The 14,140-nt window shown below is 34.7% G+C and overlaps 1 protein-coding gene across 1 annotated transcript in view; it reads right to left on the bottom strand.

Annotated features, from left to right (window-relative positions):
* Window positions 1-14,140, bottom strand: part of ARAP2 (ArfGAP with RhoGAP domain, ankyrin repeat and PH domain 2) — a 234,808-nt gene that overhangs the window by 27,362 nt on the left and 193,306 nt on the right. The window contains 2 exon segments of the mRNA XM_043971650.1: window positions 8,114-8,242; window positions 10,923-11,040. Of these exon segments, the coding sequence (XP_043827585.1) occupies window positions 8,114-8,242; window positions 10,923-11,040 (247 nt within the window).

Here is a 14,140-nt window from a genome sequence, read left to right as displayed (position 1 = left end):
TTTAACAGTATAAAGTACCTCTATCTTATATACTAATATACTTAGCAACATATATTTTTATGAATACTCATCAATAGGCATTGGAATAGAACAATCCCATTATTTAATATTTAAAACACATAACAGTACCAAGTAAAGGATGGGGAAGATATTGCTAAACAATAGTTAATGTGGAAAACATCTGGGCATCTTACTGGACTCTCTAAGCTGAAAATGAGTATACACTAAGACATGGTAGCAAGAAAGCTGAGTGTGGATTGATATGATGGCTATCCTGCCTGGGATGACTCAGCAAGGTTACATTACATTTATAATACTCAGTTCTACGATGTGCACTTTGAATAGTACATCAACAAGCCACAGTACAACTGGATGATAGCCTGGTCAAAACTATCATAAGAGGATCAACTTCAAGAACAGAGATGTTAGGTTTGAAACTGAGAAGGCCGATAAAATAGATTTTAGGCTTGTCTTTCTTAATAAATTTGAAGAGAACTAAAATTCAGTTTCCTTTAATGGAAACTTTCTTAAGGATTAGAGCTGTTTAAAAGCATAATGGGTTGAACTGTTACATAATTGTGAGATCCCCATTTCTGGGGGGTCTCTGGTCACTATGCAACCTTTATGGTCACTTGCAAATCTGAGATTCTACATTTTATTAATATTAGTATTTATTTTAACTATATTTAACATTAACACATACTTTCTAAATTTTATTGGCTGAAGTATTCTCCTTCCTAAATGAAAAACAGGAAATATTTGAGCCAACCTAAAAATATAAGCTCATTACAAGATCTCAGAAGAGCAAAGCATTAATGTAAGGGGATTGAAACACAAAATTATTCAGTTGACACTAAGAATTTTTAATTCTTTCCTATATCCTTTTCTCTAATTCCTGTTGTGATACTCCAAATAATACCTGGCAGCCTACTTTCTATGCCATCATATTTCTTGAAAATGCACCAAAAAATAATAGGCTTAAAACAATTTGAGGAAACAAGTTAAATCTATCTTCCCAATGTGGTCACCACATTCCATGAGAGGACTGAATGAGATGTTGGCATACCAGGAAAGATTTTATAAAGGAAAACAATCTCCTTCTCTTCTGTACCTGAATCGAAAATGGTCTACTTTTCTGAGAATCATGCTTCCCTCCAATATTTGCTACAACAAAAACAGCTAAACCTTATGAACTGCATGGTTGTTTCGGTTCCACAGACATCAAGTTCATAAATCTTGGAAGATAGAAGAAGGGAGCTTGAGAATTTTCTAGCAGTTTTTTTTTTTTTACGATTGTAGAGGGTGAAAAAAGAAATAACTATAAGCAAGCTAAGGCTGTAATAGAGTAAAAGAAAAATTAAAGAACTCTTCACAATTCAAATGTCAAAGTGGAGTGGCCACCTGGAAATGAGACTCAAGAGTAACAATTTGTAATCTCTTCACTGATCCTGTCATGAAACAAAAATGGTAATTAGCAAACCCTGATAGTTTTCATTAATTAATGAGCAGAGATCACTTTTTCCCAAATTAGATACATTATGCAATATGTTCAACCAATAACTTTTAAAATAGCCCCAGAAATGTCTGTGAATTTCTGCCTTTTTGATAATTGATATTGTTAACTAGACAAGTTTTTAAATATTTTAGAGTTTAATTATTGCAAAAATAGAATTCCTTTGTTTAATAATTTACAGAAAGAGAAATGTTTTTCAAATTAAAATTAGTGGCCAAGTAACAAACAAGTTAAAAGTAGAATTGGTACAATCAACTGAGAAAAATGGAGCAGAGAATTTAATAATTATCATCACTTACTTAGATGGACTTTGATCTGTATCATTAAAAGACAAACACAGGGGCAGCTAGGTGGTGCAGTGGATAGAGCACCAGCCCTGGAGTCAGGAGTACCTGAGTCCAAATCCAGCCTCAGACACTTAACACTTACTAGCTGTGTGACTCTGGGCAAGTCACTTAACCCCAATTGCCTCACTAAAAAAAATAAAATAAAATAAAAAGACAAACACAAACACATCATTGGATTTAGAACCCCAAACCCTGGGCTCAAATTATAGCTCTAACTATTAATTAGGGGGCTTATGGCAAGTTATATCTTTTCTGTGGGACTATTTCCTCATCTTGAAAATGGGGAGAACACTTTTTGTTTTATCTCAAAGGGTCCTTTAAGGATTAAGTGAGAAAATAAGCAAGATGGCTTAGGAACCATAGAGTCTTCTACAAGCACAAACATTTTTTTATTAGTTATGTGCATTCACATTGGATTATTTGATCATCTATCATCTAACAAATTCTAATTGTTGTTTTGCCCATTCCTTATTTTCTGGATTTGTTCAATTTCGTAAAATCCTTGAAAATAAGCAGTAGACCATATGAGTAAAGCTTAAAATAAACCAGGATAAGCCAAATTGAATTCAGACACTGGGTCTAATAGAAACTATACATTCACTGACTTCCTCTGTTGTTTCTTCTTTTTTAGAAAATTGTGTTTCTTAGCGTGTTGGCAACAAATGCTTAATTTAGAAAAGCAAAGCAGAGGTGAGGTGAAATGTAAAATGACTCATCAGCACATCCTGCAAAGTGCTTCACATTTAGAAGAGGATTAAGCATCAGCTTCCCAGCAGAAAGTAACACAAGTTATAAATTACAGAATCCTGCTTTAAACGTGCAGGGTTTTGTTTTGTTTTGTTTGGGGGGGGGGCTTATTTTATGTAGAAAATTAATACCTGTCCCATACCGGGTTCATATGAAACGCTGTATTCCTTTTTACTACCACACTAAGGGGAGGTTCTAGACATGAGACAAAATATAAGTATTAAATAGTTTGTTCCCAGTTTTAAAGCAATGACTGGGGAAAATTAGAAGTGAACCTAGGCCAGTTATTATCAGAGGCCAGGATTCCTCCAGTCCAATGTCCAGCTCAGGAAGGCCCCTTAGTTAGAAAACGTAGGCGTAGTGTCCTAAGTCCTTGGGCCCACCAGCATTAGTTTTAATGTTAGAGTGATAAGCACTAGATTTTGACATATTATGAATCCTCAGGTGACAGAATGTCACAGATATTACCAAACAGCAATGACTCTTCATTACTTTTTTCATACTTTTGTGCCTTCAAGAATTTGGTGTAAACTCTTTGCAAGTCATACCCTTTGGGAAATACCTTCTATTGGGAACTACTGTAAAACTATCAAAACTATTCCTTGCTCATCAGAAATTAAGAACTGGACTTTTTAGTCACTGGTCATGTTCCCTTTGCTTATGACATGAGTTAAAAGAAAAGATATGGGTTCCTATTTTTTTAAAAAACCATGATCATTATGAAGGGAGAGCTGCCCTGTTGTGGACGATGTAAAGGCTTAAGCCATCCCTCACATGGAAGAAGAAGAAGAATGGTAGAGAATATGCGGAGTCTTGGTATATCCAAGGTTCTGGTGGTTGACCCCTCTGGAAACTGAGACCTTGTTGCATCTCTCTCTCTCTCTCTCTCTCTCTCACAGGTATCAAAACATTATGATAAAAGCCTATTTCTTTTCTTTTTTTTTTGTGAGGCAATTGGGGTTAAGTGACTTGCCCAGGGTCACACAGCTAGTAAGTGTAAAGTGTCTGAAGTCGAATTTGAACTCTGGTCTTCCTGAATCCAGGGCTGGTACTTTATCCACTGCGCCAGCTAGCGGTCCCAAAAGCCTATTTCGTAATGCATTATTGGCTCATCTGGTTCTTTATGAAGCTTTCTCAAGTCTTTGAGGAAAAGGGGACAGTTCCACAAAAAATCTAAACTAAATTTTAACTTCCGGGCAGCTAGATGGCACAGTGGATAGAGCACCGGCCCTGGAGTCAGGAGTACCTGAGTTCAAATCCAGCCTCAGACACTTAATACTTAACTAGCTGTGTGACCCTGGGCAAGTCACTTAACCCCAATTGCCTCACTAAAATAAATAAATAAATAAATAAAATAACTTCTAATAACATCTGCCAAAAAAAAAAAATCTGTATAATCTTCATAAGTCAAACATTTCTCTGCCCCAATTATATTACTTCATTATTTTTCTAGGTGAAGGATACTGGAGTATGAACAGTCCATAGTACCAGCCAGACTCTACTATTTCATAAATGAATATGTTATATTGAAAATGCTATCGATTAAATAGAATTGATCTGAACATCTCTGCTTTAAGACAAGATTTTAGTTAAATTTTAAAAATTGTAATCAATCATTTTACATTTAGTTTATAGAATCTAGGTTTCACTCACATTAATGACTTTTTCAATCTGTATGTAATACATGAAAGAACCTATTCACAAATGCTAAGAGAAAAGTATCACCTCAATAAATGTGTATTCATTCACTGTAATATGTGTATAGTGTAAGCCATGCTTTACTTTAATAAGATCAAAGGTTCACAGAGTTTGAGCTAGAAGGGACTTAAGGCATACTCTGGTCCAAACCTTTTAAATTACAGATTAGGAAACTGAAGGCCAAAGAGGATAAATGACTTGCTTAGCATTGCATAGACAGTAATCCTCCATCAAGTATCTGATTATTGTCTATTGATCACACACAGACATAATCCTAGAGGAGGCCAGACTTGCCTCCCTTGCACTAACCAATGAAAACAGGGGTGTAGAATTCCTGGTAATATTTCCGGTGCCCTAACCTACTGCTTGGGTGATCAAAGAAAATGAGTAGAAACAACAATGAAGTAAACATCTACACTTTCAGAACACGGTACCACGGTCATCCCTATTAATGTAGAGGCCAGAATAGGAACTTAAGGCCTTGCCACTCTGAGCAACTAGTGTCACTAAACCTTCTTCATAGAACCATTTGTATTAAAGTCTCTCACTATCATTCCAGAATTCCATATAATTAATTATATTAGTAACATATATCAATCATGATTTTTAACAGACCATATTTAGCAGGCTGGGGGAAAATGCTTTGTTACTTACACATTGCCTTATATAGCCATCATCATCAACGGGTCTCTGATTCTTTTCTATACATTCAGTCCCTAAACAACTTTCTATCCTAAGATCAGATGCCATTTTCTTTGGGTAATTTCCTCTGAGAACCCTCAGACAGAAGTCAGAAGTTCTTTTGCCTTCCTTTGAATTTCTATAGCACACTGTCTATACTATTAATTTTGCATTGACCGTTTATTGTCTTTCTTTGTTGCTTGCCTCATCACACATGCACATATTATTCCCCAACTGGAGAAAAGACAATGGCCAACGTTGAGAAGGGGATGCTCAGCCTAAGTGATCTTTATATTCACTACACTGTCCAAAATAACATTTTACATTTGAGATATCCAATAAATATTTGTTGGATGCTCTTCTCAACAGAAGATATCAAGATAAAGGCAAATACTGATATTGTTTTCTGAATGTCAGGAAACTAGAGATAAGTTCAATGAAAAGATCTCTCCTTGAAAAAGATGAAGACTTCTTCTCAACTTGCAAGAAATCTTTGTACTGAGACCGTTATAGGGGGAATATAAAATATAAAAAGACTGAGGCCGATGGAATCATACTATATAATATGCTGACAGCATCTGTTTCTGATTCCCAAGGTTACATTCTGCTAACAGCAGTACCATTTTGAAGTACTCTTTTCTTATACAAATTTAATTCAAAAGCATCTGTCATTTGTAGAAAACTAAGATTAGAACCCATAGGGATACATTTAAGTTATGATCCATAACTTAAAATTCATCTAAGCAAAAAGTCTTTGTTGGAAGGGACATGGGAAGACAAGCAAACTCCATTCTGGAAAATAATTTGTAAAAGTATGAGAAAAATCAGCATATTGGTCATACTTCTAGGCTAATGATCTTATGAGGAAATATAACCCAAGAAAGTCGAAGAGAAAGGCACTAGAATATGAACAATCAAAACATAATAGATGCCCATCAATTGGCGAATGGCTAAACAAATTGTGACATGCAAATGCCATGGAATAGTATCATATCATAACAAACAGCCAAGAAATCTGAATTGGTGTAATGCAAGAAATATATACAATGACTAAAATAAATAAATGAAAACAATGCTAAGAGGGAAGTAAACTTATATTAATTGCAATGACCACCATTGGTTAGTTCCATAGAAGAACACTTTCCTCCTTTCCACAGAGATATTGTATATATGTTGTCAGACACATATACTTGTTTTTCAAATTTTTTGTTTAAACATTTTCCTAATTACAAGGGAGCATTCACTGGGATAGGGGTAGGGATATACTGGAAAATTAATGTGAGGTAAAAAAGGAAAAAAATCCAAAAAACCCGAAAAACAACACTTCTTTCCATATATCAACATCATGAGCAATTAACCCTAACACTAAAGGGAAATATTTTGTAGAATTTCTATGCATAAAACATCAATCCCTCAACAGGAAACTCTTTAATTTGCAGTTCTTCAGGACCTCTAAGTTTACATGGAAATGCAGAAACTTACTTCTGCATTAGGAATAAAGATAATACTGTAAGACCTAAGAAGATTAGTTATGACAAACTCTGAATGAAAATTTAAATTGAAGTTGTGCTCTTCTAGTAGAGGAGAAATGGGAGGATTATTTTGTTTCTCATCAGATTAATTAACTCCTTACCATGAAGGACACCAAAGTTATGAAAGGATATGAAACAAAACGCTCCCTTTGAAAAACGGAATTGATTCTAAGTGAGGCCAACAGATGCATCATCTCCTTCCAAAAGGAAACGAATGGTACTTCGTTAACTTTGAAGACTAAGCAGAAATACAGAGCTGAGAATTCTAAAACCTCCATTTGTTTATCATATTTCCCTCTTAAACTGTGTTTATTTAGAAGCAGAGTTTAAATACTCAAACAACAGCAGTGTACATATTAGCTGAAATCCTTGAGTGAACAAGATATATTAACAACACAACATAAAAAAGAAAGCATAGATTTTAAGGTTTATCCTGCATCTATTGTTAAATCTCCTTTAAGAGAATTAGTCAAATGTAAAAGATAGAGGTTTTTAATTTTTTTTCTTCAAAGGCACTATATATATATATATATATATATATATATATATATATATATATATATATATATATATATATATATATACTTAATATATACTTACGTATACTGTTCATGTTCTAGCTACTGGTAGGGTAGAAATGAGGGGGCAGTTTACTAGTTTGAACTTTGCAAAAAAAGCATTAGATTTTGTGGAACTGCTAACACAACCAACTTTTCTTGTTTACTAGCTCTGCTGAATTCTCTTCAAGATAAAAGAGAAAAACCATCTATATAGCATATACACATAAACACGTATATTTGTATGTAGACAGCCAGACTGCCAGAGATACATACAAATACATGTGTGCGTGTGTATACACACACACACACACACACACACACACACACATCCTTACCATTGTTCCTTTCCTGAACTGTTGCAGAGTAATAAATATTTCTACAATGATGCCAGTTTTTCTGGTAACAAATTGACGGAGAAATCACATTTGATTTGCTTTCATTATTTTCCCTTTAGATCTCAATTTCAAGGTATATGGGATAGAATGAATAGAGCAATAATTTTAGAGTAGGTGGTCACTGTGATTGATTCAGAAGGCATTTGCCGAGACAAGAGATGAAGTAAACTGAATATCTAACTACCTCCAAAAGTACAAAGCACACCCATATGGGAAATATTTACAGAATTCTTATGGCTACAAGGTACAATTAAGAGCCAAACTCATGACTTCAAAGATTATTTTTAAAATTTGGTCAAAGACATTTTGGAATGGTATCATTATTAAAAAAATACTCAGTTGTTAGATCAATGTAAAGCATAAATAATCTGATCAAAAATTTCAGCTAAAGATATCTGTTTGCAAATGTTTTGAAAGCATAGATAAAAAAATGGCTTCATTGCATTTCTTAGTAAAAAGTGCTTATATTTTATGTAAAATGCACAATTCCTAATGTAAAAGTGTTAGTGTCTCTTGCCATTCTTTTCATGTGAAAGAGCTGCAGCTGTGAATGGGAAAGCTCTGGGTGGGGATTCAGGAACAAAATATTAAACATCTCCCGTGTTCTATAAAAACTGGAAAGTGAAGCAGTACCACGTACCATTGTAGTGTTTAATTACATCCATGGTTAGGAATCTCTTCACCACTAAGTAGGCACTGCCAGGCTCCGCTAATGAACTCCACTGAAGTACTTGTTCTAGCACATTCTCGGTGTAGTGAAGTGGGCGCTCTGGGGAAAAAATTAGGAAAGGTAAAACAACGACCCAATGTTATTAATAGCTAGCAGTTATATGGCACTTTGAGATCTGCAAAAAGCTTTACAAATATCATCTTATTGTATCCTCTCAAAACCCTTTATTGGTAGGTGCTGTTATTCTCATCGCCATTCTACAGATGAGGAAAGTGAGGTCAACAGAAGTTAAGTGACTTGCCCAAGGTCACACAGCAAATAGGCACCTGAGGTTGAATTTGAACTCAGGTCCTCCTGATCCCAGGTCCAATACTCTCTCTATCCACTTTACCATCTAGCTGTCTCTTAAAAGGTAAATAATGACAAATAACAATGTAATAGGATAAAAAATTAATTGTAAATGCATTTATACATATATGTGTGTGTACTTTCCTTTAACCTTTAAAGGATTTATGAATTTCTGGAGAGTTGTATAAATCTTAGCGTACCATAAATAAAATATTTTGTAAGAGCACTTTAAATTTAAAAGACTCTCATCATGCTCACTGTATAACACCCCAAAATTTTGTGGTGCATGAATGTAATGGATTATTTTTATTCTGTAAGAAATGACAAATGAGGAATTCAGATACTTGGGAAAGATCTGTAAATCTGAACCACAGTGAACTAAGCAGAACAAGAAGGGCAATTTATACAATGATCACAATAATAGAAAGAAAAAAAAAACATTAAAACTCCTCAGAACTGTAATGAACATAGCGACAAATTGTGATTTCAGAAGACTGGATGGATTGTGAATTTGTCTCCCTCCTTTATGCAGAAAGTTGGAAGACTTTAGGTATGAAATGAGGCATGTTTTAATTGTGCCTTTTGTTACAAGTGAGGTTTCTATAGGTATTAGGGGTAATCACTGGGAAGTGACAGATAAAAAAGAATTTAGATAAAGGACCACCATTGTTCACTTATACCCTCTTATTTTCTATTTAAATCACATTTCATGCTCTTTTCCTGTTACACATGTAACACCTCAATAGTTTTAAAATAAAATTTTCATGCAGTAATGCATAAAACACTCTAACCAACCTATACTATTTTAACCTACATTATGAACACCCTGGGCCATAAATTGATCAGTCACTTTTTCCTGATAAAAATGAGATGTTTAAATTATATACTGTAATTAGTCAATCTATATGAAATTCTAAAATATGATCATTGTAAAAATGTGATAAAAGAAAAGCAAAAATAAAAAGAATACAGTCTGAGTGATCAAAAAATTAATCCTCAGAAATGACCAGACAGTATTACAGTGTTGACATGGTGGTAAAAAAGAAAAAGGCTTAAAGGTATCTTATTGAATAATGAGTAAAATGTCTCCTTTGCACTTTGGTAAATACTAATTAAAAAACATATTTAGAGAACGACAGCAACATTTTTAAGAATATTAGAAGTGTACACTATGTAAACATAAATGTTGTTATTGGATTATACTACAGTACTTGTCTCATGGGTTGCCCTGGCTAAACCAAATGATCAAAGTACTGATCAGACTAGCTTCACAATACTTGGGTAGGCTGGGTCCTGAGTTTGCTGATTTAGCCCACTATTGGGACCATATATAGAAGATCTTCATAGCCTGCTTGAACCAGAGAGAGTTTTTGTCATGGCCTTTGGGAACCCAAAGAATGAAAAGGCAAGGAAAGAGGAATATATAAAGGGTTGGGAGGAAGAAAAGGAAGGTTAAGGAAATTCACCTCACTAGTCTAGTATACAAGCAGACAACTATCTATACATACAAGGAAAAAGGATGGCTAAGTGACTGACACTTGGAAGAATACAGAAATACACACACAGAGGTTGGGCTCAGAAATACATTTGACTCAAGGAGGAAATAAGAAGGAAAGGGGAGAAGGAGGAATTAGACATAAGGTAGATTAAAGGAATGGATTAGTCCTAAGGAAAACAAACTCTTAACATGTACAAAAATATGTATGGTTCTTTTTGAGGTGGCAAAGAATGGGAATTTGAGGGGATGCCTACAAACTGGGGAATGGTTGAACAAGTATGGTAGAGGGATCTGAAGGGGACAGTTTCAGAAAAACCTGGGAAGACTTACATAAACTCATGCACAGTGAACAGTCAGGACAATGATTTATACAATGACAATAATATGGTAAAGACAAACAACTTTGAAAATATTAGGAACTTCAATCAGTGTAATGACCAGTTATGATTCTAGAGAAATAACATGCTTACACATATGTATACATAGACATATATGTGGATACATGTGTGTATATATGTGTCTATCTCTTTATATGGAGAGATGGCCAGCATAGAAATTGGTTTTGATGGATAAATCTCCTTATACATATTTGAAAAATATGCTCTGTTTTTCTTTCTTCTCAGTGGGGAAGGAGATAGAAGGGAGAATTTTGATGATTGACAAAAAGAGAGAACAACATGTAAGACTGTAAGTTCTGTGCATGTCTTGTGGTCATTAAACTCATCAAATTGTTTCAATTAAAAAAAACAACAACAACAACACAGTAGATGGTGGCTATGTAGTCCAACTAATAATACTCAAGACATTTTCTATGAATGCATGGAATGACCTTTGTAAAAGGTTTACTATCAAAAAAAATTAAAAACCAATTGCCACTAAGATATCACACAAAGACAATGCTAATTCCTTCAAAATAGCATAGAAATTGCTCACCGAGTTCTTCATTTTCAATTACTTCAAACGTAGCCCATATATCCCCTTTGGCAGGGATGATATTCTTTATTGCTAATATATCATTTGTCAATTCTTCTGCTTCCATTACAGGTGATATCTAGAAGACAAGGAAGTTATTTTTTTTCCCCAGATAACAACAAATGGATTAATAAGGCTATATTAGAATACTAATGACCCATTTTCAGTTTCCTAGTTCTTCCTCAAATATGTTGTTGTTATTTTTAAATAAATTTTACTTCCATAAATACATATATATTTTTTCTAGAGAAAACAGAAGCATCCATCAGATTTTTACCTTGGAAATGTAAGGCATTCTTCAATATACAAATATATCATGCTTTTATATATAAAAAGATAGAAGTATTCTGACCAGTTTGCATCAGAATCCAGATGTTCGACAGAAGGGAGAATCTGCATGGACATGAATAAGCTTACTCTTTCCAAGTGCACTCCAATAACCCCAAGAAGAAAGGGCTTCAGGCTTTCCAATTTAGTAGAAAATAGTCTAGCTTTACATAGCTCTTTGATTGTGCCTATCATGTAGCAGTTGAGTCCTGGCTGAGCTAGCCAAAACACCCCAGGGTGAAAAGATTCGGTGACATGCCTTTTTATGGGAAATGACAGATGGGGGTCTGCCACCAAATGTGAGAATAAGAGCACCAAGAGACAGTAAGGAGTCCATTGCATTATCCTTGGGGTTTGTTCTTGGGAGGTGCCAAAGCCTCAGGCACCCACATAAATGTGCATTCCTTCAGAGAAACTGGGCTGCTCAGCTGAGGGTAGTTACCAGTAAGATTGGCAGTCAAAACATGGAATTTAGTTATAATGAGAAATAAGTATGAGATGAAGAAACTGTATTTTTTCAGGAGACAAAATTCTACTAACTGCAAAATAATGTACATTTTCTTATTAAATTATGTTACTTGGTTTGTAGGGATTGGGTTCTTTTATTTTGATCATTTCAATTTATACCAGATGTAAGCAAATATTAACATATTCCATACATATATGTGTGATTATGTATAGCACAAAAAATAATAGGTGTTACTCATACAGTCTGTTTTTTTTTGTCACTGGTGCAGTTTGATATAAGTGAATATTATATCCAGTCCAAAGATGATTACTTTCTAGAAATGTGATTATATTAAATTTTTGGGGGGGGATAAATCTCAATTAAAGTGAACTATGAGCTTTAAAATCTCAGCACTCAAGAAAAATGAGATAGACAGTGGCACTCAGAAACAGTAAAAAAAAAATCATTTAAATGACTTTAGTCTAGAAATGATATAGCATCACAACATAATTGTTACCTTTTGCAGAAGGGCTTAGGGAGGTGGGAGGGGGAAAACTAGGCTTACAAAAAAAAACTGGAGTGATAATGGCTACACACCAAAAATTACCTTTCAAGATTTTCATTCTGATGCTATAGATGATTAAACTGAAAACAGCAACTAACTCATGTATACCCCCAAAAGCAATTTCTTTCTCTATAAAATGAGAGGAATAGATTAGATGATCTCTGAGGTTAAATCCACGTTGAAGATTTGATAAAACTATTAACTGAGGATAGGGTTCTTAACCTTTTTTTTTGGCCATCGACCCCTCTAGCAGTCTGGTGCAACCTATGGATCCTTTTCTTAGAATAATGTTTTCAAATACATTAAAAACACACATAGGATTACCAAGGGATAAAAATAAGGTAAGTGAAAATAAAGATATAAGTTCCCCACCCCCATTCAAGTTCAAGGACTGAAATTTATCCATAGAACTCTTAGTGATCTGTGGACCCAAGTTTAAGAAGCCAATCGTGATCTAAGAACAACTTCTTTATGTGAAACTGACAATGTGAATAGGGCAATAAGTTTCGAGTTATTTTCTCTAGTAGTTAGTATTGATTCTTTACTGATTTAGATACATTCTTCCATTGTGTATCACTGGGTTCCAAATCACCCATCCATGATAAAGTGTGTAAGCATGGGATCATAAGATTCAGGGCTGGAAGAGACCTTAATAGGCATCTAGTTCAACCCCCCAAATTTTATTTTTTTTTTTTTTTTTTTTTTTTTTTTTTTACAGATGAGGAAATTGAGACAAATGGAGTCAAGCAGGCTATAGGCTTCAGAAGAAAGATTTGAAGCCAGGTCTACTGAGTATAAAGCCAATTCACAACTATATCATGATGTTTTTCATGTCTTCCACCATAGAGTACTTAAGCTAACTCATCCACAGTGATCCCACTACCTAGGCTTCCGGTCAAGCAACCACAGAAATAATTTATAGCACTTATACTAAACATAATAAATTAATCTGACATCTTAATATCTTTATTATAGCTGAAGTCTAGAAATAATGTTAAAGGTTTTATGGATAGATTTTCACATTAAGATTCTATACTCTTGGGGCAGCTAGGTGGCGCAGTGGATAAAGCACTGGCCTTGAATTCAGGAGGATCTAAGTTCAAATCCAGCCTCAGACACTTGACACTTAACTAGCTGTGTGACCCTGGGCAAGTCACTTAACCCTCATTGCCCTGCAAAAAAAAAAAGAGAGAGAAAAGAAAAGATTCTATACTTTTCATTAAGTACCAGTATGTGTGATGTGTTAGGCAATTCTTTTTTGTTTTTTGGGGTTTTTTGCAGGGCAATGGGGGTTAACTGACTTGCCCAGGGTCACACAGCTAGTTAAGTGTCAAGTGTCTGAGGCCGGATTTGAACTCAGGTACTCCCAAATCCAGGGCCGGTGCTTTATCCACTGTGCCACCTAGCTGCCCCAGGCAATTCTTTTTTAAGCTCTCTGAATTTCTACTTCTTCGTCTGCAAAAAGGGGGTAATAACAATACCTGACTTGCCTATCTTAAAAGTTAATGTGAGTATTAAATTGGAGAATATGTGGGTGTGTATACATACATACATACATACATATATATATATATATATATATATATATATATATATATATATACACACACACACTTATGAGAGAGAGAGGGAAAGAGAGAGACAGAGAGAGAGAGAATGTTTGTGTACATACACAGACATATGTATGCATTTTGTTGTCATTCAGTCATGTCCAACTCTTTGTGATGCCATGGACCATACTGTCCATGGGGTTTTCTGGGCAAAGATACAGGAGTGGTTTGCCATTTCCTTCTCCAGTGGATCAAAGCAAATCGAGATTAAGTGACTTACCCAAAGTCA

This window comes from Dromiciops gliroides, chromosome 6 (genome assembly GCF_019393635.1).
Source record: "Dromiciops gliroides isolate mDroGli1 chromosome 6, mDroGli1.pri, whole genome shotgun sequence".
NCBI lineage: Eukaryota > Metazoa > Chordata > Mammalia > Microbiotheria > Microbiotheriidae > Dromiciops > Dromiciops gliroides.
This window is presented reverse-complemented; position numbering and strand designations above follow the sequence as displayed.